The sequence below is a fragment of the Phalacrocorax carbo genome, chromosome Z (genome assembly GCF_963921805.1).
Source record: "Phalacrocorax carbo chromosome Z, bPhaCar2.1, whole genome shotgun sequence".
Classification (NCBI taxonomy): Eukaryota; Metazoa; Chordata; class Aves; order Suliformes; family Phalacrocoracidae; genus Phalacrocorax; species Phalacrocorax carbo.
Genome location: NC_087548.1, coordinates 13,100,227 through 13,109,261, shown reverse-complemented (window position 1 = coordinate 13,109,261; position 9,035 = coordinate 13,100,227). Strand labels below are relative to the sequence as shown.

Sequence of the window (9,035 nt, the reverse complement as noted above, 5' to 3'; positions counted from 1 at the left end):
CCGCTCTCAGAGTTCCCTCATTCACCCTGTGGTCTCAGGGCTTCCCAGCAGTTTCTCATACTGATGGCACTCCTGCCTGAACCCTCCTCAGGCAAGGCCCAGCCCAAAGCCCTGCGCAGGTGATAGAGGCAGGAGAAAGGGCAAGATGGGAGCTGTCAATGTTGAGGGAAGGGACAGGCAGTAAACCCACAGGAATTCCCGAAGAGGAAAGGCTGGGGACACCAATAGCATCATCATCCCCCAGCTCCAAAAAGAGGCAAATGGCTCGTCCTGCACCAGCGCACCACCAGCAGCCTTTGGGGAGCACAGCAGGCAGGAGCTGGGCTCCACACAGGAATCCAGGTACCTGTGAGCTGTGCTGGCTAGGGCACACAGGGACACGCCGAGAGCCACTGCAAAGAGGTATAAGTGTATGAGTGAGTGTGAGAGAGGGGAGTAAACCTTGCTTATTTTCCATGAGCCTTGCTTTAAAATACAGACACCCATTCCCAGTGCTTTGCAACATAGTTGAAGGAATGTGTGCATAGGGGAGAGGGTCTTGGGTGCACACCCAGCTCCTGTCTTCAAGTCCTGTGACGGAGTGGGGTGGCAGTACAGTCAGGCCTCAGCCAGGAGAGGCAAGAAGGTCTTGAATGCACAGCTCAGCTTCAGGGACTGCTTGCAGATCCACTGGTATTTTCTCCAGCATTTTGAACGCTCTATTTTCATGCTTGCTGATAGCCTGCAGTCTGCAGAATGGTCGTACCTATGAGAAGGGGCATATCTTGGAGGGGCAGTGACAGCATCCTCACTGTGGACACTACTTCTCACAGAACCCAGTGCTGCTGGGATAGCAGGGTGCTTGGCACTGGGATCAGTCTGAGGAAGGGCAATGTTCCCAGCCTCCTGCTCTGCCACGTGGAGAACCAGCAGTGCAGCCAAATGCCAGGGTCTGCCCAGTGCCCCCTCCCTCAGGGTACTGCTCATGGAAGCATCAGCCCCTTTGCCAGGGGGGTCTCACAGGGCTGAAATGGCATGACCCCACATGGCTAAAGGATAGGTACTTGTGTGAAGGACTGCTACATTTATGAGTAGAAATGCTTGCTCTCCTGCCATACAACAATCCTCTTCATGCCAGAAGAAAGCTGTGCTCTGACCCAGTATGAGGCACGATACCCCTGCACAAAATACTGGGGGGAGAGGAGGTGTTGACCACCTGCCCCATGCCCAGCACCCACCTGATGCTCGGGAGCACCGAGGCCAGCTGTGCTCCTCTCCACAGCCCACCAGAATGGGAACTCGCGGCTCACGGTGCCACCCCAGCAACTCTGCAGGTGCCGCTGCCGCTGGACCCACAGGGCTCTGCCCAGCCCCACCATCGCCCCCACCCTCCTGGGGTGCCGCAGCCCCCCCGGCTCTGTACCGGCACGGTCCATGACGGCCAGTTGCCTTGGACCAGCAGCTGAGCAGATTTGCTTCGGCAGTCATCACGGCTCTCGTACCAGCTCTTCTTCTCCACCGAGATGAAGAGGCACTTGCCCCTGTAGAGCACCCAGCCCAAGGGGCAGCAATCTGGGGGCAGGGACACACTCAGGCGCTTGCCCACCTATGGATGCTCGGGGGGACCAGCCTGGCTGTGATCAGCCCCCACATCTCCCCGGCAGTATCACTGCCTGTCCCCCCACACCGCCACGGCCCTACCTGTATTCACGCAGGCGCGCAGGCTGCTCACAGTGCTCTCGCTGCTGTTGAGCTTCCCCTGCACCTCCTGCATCTCCTTCTCTGTCTTCCCCAGGACACCCATGACGCGCCTTAGCTCGGCATCCAGGCTCCCCAGCTCCAGGCGGCTGCTGTTGCCCTCCTGCCACGCTCGCTGCAGCTCCGCTCTGGCCCACGCCAGCTCCAGGCGCATCTGCTCCAGGCTCTGCTCCCGCGCGCTCACCTCCTGCGAGAGGCGGCCCTGCTCGGCCGCATGCTCCTGGGAGGCGTCCCGCAGGCTGCGGGTGACCTGCCAGTCTGGGGACAGGGGGGTGAGCTGGGGCACCGGCATGGGACAGCCCACGCACAGGGACACAGGACTGCCCCTGCTCAGGGCATGGCCCTTGCTAGGGGGAGTGGGACAAGGGTGACAGACCATGGGTAGAGGCAGTCCTGGGGGTGCCAGTGGGGAGGGAAAGGAAGCCCCAATGGTGGCAAGGGGAGGGGAGGAAAGGGGAAGCAGTGGGAGGAAACAGAAAGTTGAAGGGAGGCAATGGGGAAGCAACGGGGAGGCAATGGGAAGGCAGTAGGAAGGCAGTGGGAGGCAGTGGGAAGGCAGTGGGAAGGCATTGGAAGGCAGCAGGAAGGCAATGGGAGGCAACGGGAAGGCATTGGGAGGCAGCAGGAAGGCAGTGGGAGGCAGTGGGAAGGCATTGGGAAGGCAATGGGAAGGCAGTGGGAAGGCAATGGGAGGCAAAGGGAAGGCAGTAGGAAGGCAGTGGGAAGGCAGTGGGAGGCAGTGGAAGGCAGTGGGAAGGCATTGGAAGGCAGCAGGAAGGCAATGGGAGGCAATGGGAAGGCATTGGGAGGCAGCAGGAAGGCAGTGGGAGGCAGTGGGAAGGCAGCGGGAAGGCAGTGGAAGGCAGTGGAAGGCAGTGGGAGGCAGTGGGAAGGCAGCGGGAGGCAATGGGAAGGCATTGGGAGGCAGTGGGAAGGCAGCGGGAAGCAGCAGGAAGGCATTGGGAAGGAATTGGGAGGCAGCGGGAAGGCAATGGGAAGGCAGTGGGAGGCAGTGGGAAGGCAGTGCAGGCAGATGAGGAGCAGCTCAGGGAGGCCACGCAAGAAGCAGCTCTGCCTTTGGGCCACCAGCACCAGCACCCCAGCAGCCCGGCCCTCACCCAGCTCCAAAGCTGCTCCCAGTGCGCCCCTGCCAGCTGCACCCCACCCTGCGGCCCCGGCCCCGACTCACAGCAAGCCCCCAGGGCCACAGCGACCACCAGCAGCAGCAGCAGGCTGGCTGTCAGCAGCCCCACGGGGACACGCCAACGCCGGGGCCAGCGCCCTGTAAGAGAAGAACGCCCACGGGCATCACCCCACTGCCACCACCCAGCGCCCACCCTGTGCCGGGGCATCCCCACGGCGGGGCCATGGCCGGGCTCTCACCTGGGCTGGGCTCTGCAGGCACTGGCCCCAGCGGCAGGTTCTCGTAGGGGCTGTCGTCCTCATCGGGGTCTGCGGGGCAGGCGGCGGCAGACTGTGGAGGGGCCGTGGCAAACTTCAGGTCGGCGTAGACCACGCTCTGGGCCATGTGGGCAGGCGCTGCCCTGGGCAGTGGCAGTCCGGGGAGTGGGTCCTGCCCTGCTGCACCACGATGGGGTGGCAGGCAGTGGCCAAGACTGCGTAGGGTGGAGCCACTTCTTCATGTGCAGAAAAGCAGAAGTACTTGCTCTATTTGCAAAGAGTGGGTTTATTTCTGAGGCCGCTCTTGCTTCGGGGAGTGGGAGGTGACTGAGCCCTACCCCAGGCAGCACATTCTGCATCTGCCTCGCCAGGCTGCGAGGAGCCCTGAGAGCCCTGCCACCTTCCCCATGCCAGCTCCTGCTCGGGAGACTGGATGCAGTGACTGTGTGGGCTCGGTCCTCTGCATGTGGCAGGAGGGACTCCCAGGAATGTCCATGCCAGAGCTGCGTGCTGCTGGCACAACACAGGTGGTCTATATTGAAACCATAACACCCCCCAGGAGGAAATCCCTCCAAGCTGAGACCCACCAGGCCTTGTAGGCTCTCGCACATCGCCCAGCCTCAGAGCAAAGTGAGGATGTTGGCTGTGGCCTCCTCAGACTGGGCAGGCACCAGGAGACGGGCTGCTGCCCAGCCCAAGCCCTGTGTGGGAGGGGGAAGGCATAAGGTCATCTCTCCACTGACTTTGTTCGCCGTGCCTTTCGCTGCCCCGATGGCCCTGACAGCTCCTGCTGTTCTGCCCTTGCCCCCCCTCTCAGGGGGCAAAGATGTGCGGCTGGTTTCTGCAGAAGCAGAAGTTTGCTGTGAAGTGTGGCAGACAGGAGCTGAATGGCACAGCCATGGGCACTGGTGCCCTGCTTTAGCCTTGGGGCCACCATCCTGTCCCATTCCACACCCTGAAACTGCTCAGGTCCCCTGGGACGGTGGTGGGGTGCAGCTTAGGGGTAGGGTGCTGGACAGAGCTTCAGGGTTCATTGTATCAATAATCAATCCAAATCCTTGGGGCAGAGGAGAGTGGTGATGGCTTCCGTATGGGAACAGGTGGCTCTGAGGCTGGTCCCATCCAGGATGGAGGTTGCCCCTCTCTGTTATCTGCTCCAGGGTTTGAGCATTGCTGCTGTGCAGAAATGTTTGCCCTAAGACCTAAAAGGGGTTTCCACATTGCAACATGACCTCTTGCTCTTCTCCCTTTTTTCTGGCCACATATCCCCATTCTGTCAGCAAGGAGACCATGGGAAACCATGTCCCAGACCTCAAAGCGTCACAATAAATGGCCCCCATTGCTCACGCCTTGTCCCCACCCCAGTGCTCCCACATCAGCAGGCAGGCAGGTTGGGCAGGTGCCACTTGCCCTTAGTAAATGCTGCCTGGCTCCCCCCCAGCCACCACCATGTCCTCCCTGGGCCTGGACCACTGTGTGCCTGGGAGGACGTGCTCCACCTTCTTCCTGGGGATGGCGTGGAAGCTGCTCAGCCTTTACCTTTCTAACCTCCTTCCTGTCCCCTTTGAAGTTGGGTGCGATTTTTGCCTTTCTCCAGTGATGAAGGACTTCCCCTGCTCTTGCAGAGATGATGGAGAGTGGCCTTGCAGGACCAGCACCCCTACACACCTCCAGTCCTGTCCCCAGGAAACGGCTGTGTCCAGAGATATGTGCAACTGGTCCCCAGCTCAGCACCCTTTCTGAAAGCTGCCTTTCAACAGCGACCTCTGAGATTCTTTGTGGCTGGAGGTTGGGACTGAGGAGATGTTGCGAGCGCTGGGGTTGTGGTCTGGGGAGGGGAAGGCAAAGCAGGTGTCATTGCTGTATGCAACTCTCTGGGGGGGTGGGGGCTGGAGCGATGCTGAAGCTGGGGTCTTCTAGGAGGGAACCAGGGAGAGGATGAGAGGCAGTGGTACAAGGTACATCATAGGGAAGTTCCCATTCCCAGAGGCTGGGATGGGAAATCTGCAGCCGTGAAGACACCCTGCCTCCACAGTGCTGTCCCCAGGGCAATGTGCTCCTGTGCCCAGGCTGACCCTGCTCTCCCCCAGTTCCCCCAGCTGGCCCAGAAATTGGGGTCCATTCTTGCTCTGCCACTGCCCTGACCTCAGGCCTTGCTGCCCTAGCCCTACCACATGGCCGGGGGGGACCATGAACACTACCAGGGTGTGGGAGGGGAGAAGATGGTGGTGCTGGGACCAATGAGAGGATGCTGGTCCCCACAGCCATGCCTCGCTGCTCTCATCTGCTGTAGCTCAGTGCAGACTTCTGCTTCTGTAGAAGCTGGCCACACTTCTCCTTTGCACCCCCTGAGAGACAGCACAATCACCGGGGAGCAGGATCATCCCAGAAAGGTGTTCCAAGGGCAGGTGGGAGCCAGCAGAGCTCAGGGCTTGCCCAGCGCTTGCCCACATGGCCCAGAGCGTGGTTTATGCTGACCTGAGGTTTGCCAAGGTGATGGGGGGCCGGAGCACGGCCAGCCAGGCGCTGGAGGCAGGTGAGAACCTGTGGGACCCCCCATGCTGCCCCTACCATGCCCAGTCCTCTGGACTCAGCCGCTCTCACCTGCCTTCCTCTGACAGCCCTTGGAATGGATGAGGCAGAGAGCCCCTACGAGAACATGCAGTCGGCGCCTGCCGGGCAAGATGGGGATGGGTCCCAGCCCAGCCCAGGTGAGTGCCTGGCTGGAGCCCAGGGGACCCGGGGAGGTCCTGGCGTGGGCAGTGGTTGGTGTTTTGGGGTGCTTCCACTCTCATCCTTGATGAGAGGAAGTGCCCACACTGTGCCATCTGTGCCATCATGCTACTACTCTGCTGTGTAGGTGGGAGGTCCGGGGGCTGCCTGGGGTTTCCTGGCTCACCAGGTGATGCCTGTGGTCGGTTGTGCCTTGCAGGGTGCTGGTCCCGGTGGTGGTGCATCCTTGTGGGGCTGCTGGCAACCTGCCTGCTGCTGCTGGTGGCCACCGTGGCCCTGGGGGTTTGCTGTGAGTCAGGGGTTGGCACTTCTGGGTCTGGGGGTGGCTGGTCAGCAGTGGAAGAGGGAGGCAGCTAGGCAGATGTGGGTGACCAGGGGGGTCAATAGAGGCCTGCCCACGCACACAGGTCATAGCTGGGTCCCTCTGCCCTGTCTGCCACAAGCTGCCCTGCATACCTCACATATCATGGGTGCCTCCCTTGCCTCCTTCCCCACCTAATTCTCAGTTTCTGCTCCTTTCCCTTCCCTTCCCTTCCAGGCATTGCCCAGCCTTGTATTGCTGCACCCTCCCTGCCACTGCCTTGCTCTGTCTGCTCCTGCACCCTGTCCTGCCTTGCTTTGCTCTCCCCTGCTAGGTCCTGCCCAGCTGCTGACCGTACACTTTTGCTGTCGTGTGTTTCCCATCCTTTCTCATCCAGCATGGATACCTTCCCGCCTTGTCCTGTCCATCCCACCCACCGAGCAGTCCTGTGTCCCTGTGCGTGGGCTGTCCCATGCCGGTGCCCCAGCTCACCCCCCTGTCCCCAGACTGGCAGGTCACCCGCAGCCTGCGGGACGCCTCCCAGGAGCATGCGGCCGAGCAGGGCCGCCTCTCACAGGAGGTGAGCGCGCGGGAGCGGAGCCTGGAACAGACGCGGCTGGAGCTGGCGTGGGCCAGAGCGGAGCTGCAGCGAGCGTGGCAGGAGGGCAACAGCAGCCGCCTGGAGCTGGGGAGCCTGGATGCCGAGCTAAGGCGCGTCATGGGTGTCCTGGGGAAGACAGAGAAGGAGATGCAGGAGGTGCAGGGGAAGCTCAACAACAGCGAGAGCACTGTGGCCATCCTGCGCTCCTGCACGGCTATAGGTAGGGTGATGGTGGAGTAGGGATGGGGTGCCCCAGGGCACTGGCACTCCTCAGTGGGTGCAGTCCCAAGGCACAAACACTGGCTGTTTTGTTGACATGGTGGGGACAGGCTGGTCCAAAGGCTGAAGCTATGCCTAGAGCAGAGTAGAGCCTGTGATGTCTGCTGGGAAGATGTGGGGTTGTTCCCAGTCCTCCCCTCAGGGCATCTGTGGCTGAGCAAGCACCTGAGATATGCCCCTGCCCCCAGATTGCTGCCCTTCAGGCTGGCTGCTGTACAGGGGCAAGTGCCTCTTCATCTCGTCTGAGAAGAAAACATGGGAAGACAGCAGAGAGGAATGTGAGAAGAAATATTCTCAGCTCTTGATCACCAAATCCTGGAGTCGCTGGACTGTGCCGGTAGGGTGCTGGCCAGAGCTGGGTATCCAGCCCTGGGCTTCCCAGGTGGGCCAGCAGCTTTGGGGCCCCTGGCCTGCTGAAACATTGGAGGGTGCAAGGCTGATCTCTAGAGCACATGGCTGGTGGTGGACATGGGGCAGAGAGGTTCTGGCACCCCTGGATGCTGCCCAAGCTGGAGCAGGGCACCAGGACTGCTCAGCTGTCCTGCCCCAAGGAGCTTCAGCCCCAAGGGCTCCTTGGGCAGATGACCACCCCCTGCAAACACCACAGCACATAGGTACCATGAAAAATCTACTAGAAGGCCCCTTTTCTCCTTCCCCAGGCCTTCCTGAAAAATGCGGACATCCCATACTGGATCGGGCTGCAGAAGGGCAGCTTCCCCTGGTATGACTATGGCTGGCTGGAGGAAGAGGGCCCAGATGGTGAGGTGATCTCGGACGCCTGGTTCTGGGTAGATGGCTCCCTTTATGAAAGGTACCTGGCAGCAGAGCCTCTTGCTGAAACCCCTTCTCCTTCAGCATGGCTTTAGGAAGTGTTTTAAATCCCACTGGTACCCAGTCCCAGGCACAAACACTGGGCAACAAAGAGCAGCAAAGCAGCTGAGGCTGAGGGGAGGTAGGTGCAGAGGTGTGATGAGATGCTTAGAGGCTGTGCAAATGGAAAGCTAAGACTCACAGTGGGAGGACACATACAGGGCATGCACAAGTAGGAGGCAGTGAGAGGAGACAAAGAAACCGCAAGTTTTATTTGGGGTCTAGACAAAGTGTTCGAGCATCACCTCTATCACCCACGTGCCTCCCTGGTCCCTCCTCGAGGGGCAATCAAGCCTTCCCGCCTGCAGAAGGTGCTGGGCTCCTCCCTGCCACGTGCACCCCCTCCTCAGCTCACCACCGTTTCCTCTTGTGGTGTCTGAGAGCAGTGGGGAGGAACAGACCCATCTGTCCAGGTGCTGGGTACCCAGCCCCTGCCCACAGCCCACCTCCCCATCCTCAGCCCCATCATGAAAGTTCACCCCACCGCAGCCCAGGGCAGCTCCTCCGGCCATCCACATGTTCTTGGAGAGGGCTGGGCTCTCCCCACTGCCGGCTGTTGCAGGGAGGCTGAGATTCAAGCAGGGGGGAGGCTAAGGGGAGTGATGAGCAATGCAAACCTTTTGCAGAGGGGTTTCTCAGCCTGCCCGAGGAAGGGCAAGGATATGTCAGCTGAGGCTTCAGCCTGTGAAATCAACCCGCTTTGACTGCAGCACTCTACCTCTGCCATGTCAGCATGCAAAAAGCCACGCTGAGTAGGCAGGTGGTAGCATATAGAGTGGTGGCAGCCCCCTGATATGTCATTTCCCCATCCAGGCCATGGCAGTCAAAGTCAAATGGGTCCTGTGCCATAATAAGCCGTGGGAACATCAAACCTGCGCAGTGCTCCAGTCCTGATGACCTGCAGCTCTGGATCTGCGAGAAGGCAGCAGGGCCGAGCTCCCCTTTTTTGGCATGATGGCCGCTGACCCCAGCACTGTTGCGGTGAGTGTGCTGATGCCAGGATCTGCCAAACCCTGGGGTGCATGGAGCCCATGGGCTGTGTGAGGAGGAAGGCAGGGAGCCTGGGCATCTGCATAGGGCATGCTGACTCCCTCCTTTGGAAAGGGAGAGGGA

General features: G+C 60.6%; 2 protein-coding genes across 3 annotated transcripts; one reads left to right on the top strand and one right to left on the bottom strand.

The window, feature by feature from the left end:
• Nucleotides 1-465: 465 nt before the first annotated feature.
• LOC135310469 (B-cell differentiation antigen CD72-like) lies at nucleotides 466-3,345 on the bottom strand. 2 transcript variants are annotated; one of them, XM_064438080.1, is made up of 5 exons: nucleotides 3,121-3,345; nucleotides 2,927-3,019; nucleotides 1,681-1,995; nucleotides 1,403-1,551; nucleotides 466-745 (listed from the first exon to the last, which is right to left on the bottom strand). In XM_064438080.1, the coding sequence occupies exons 1-5, from the start codon at nucleotides 3,263-3,265 to the stop codon at nucleotides 605-607; spliced, it is 843 nt and encodes a 280-aa protein (XP_064294150.1). In that variant the 5' UTR covers nucleotides 3,266-3,345; the 3' UTR covers nucleotides 466-604. The 2 variants fall into 2 exon arrangements, with proteins under 2 accessions (XP_064294150.1, XP_064294151.1); XM_064438081.1 differs by lacking the exon at nucleotides 1,403-1,551.
• A 2,244-nt stretch (nucleotides 3,346-5,589) lies between these two features.
• CD72 (CD72 molecule) lies at nucleotides 5,590-8,887 on the top strand. Its single transcript, XM_064438626.1, has 7 exons — nucleotides 5,590-5,674; nucleotides 5,760-5,849; nucleotides 6,071-6,160; nucleotides 6,679-6,993; nucleotides 7,241-7,389; nucleotides 7,712-7,863; nucleotides 8,736-8,887. The coding sequence occupies exons 1-7, from the start codon at nucleotides 5,590-5,592 to the stop codon at nucleotides 8,875-8,877; spliced, it is 1,023 nt and encodes a 340-aa protein (XP_064294696.1). The 3' UTR covers nucleotides 8,878-8,887.
• Nucleotides 8,888-9,035: the final 148 nt, after the last annotated feature.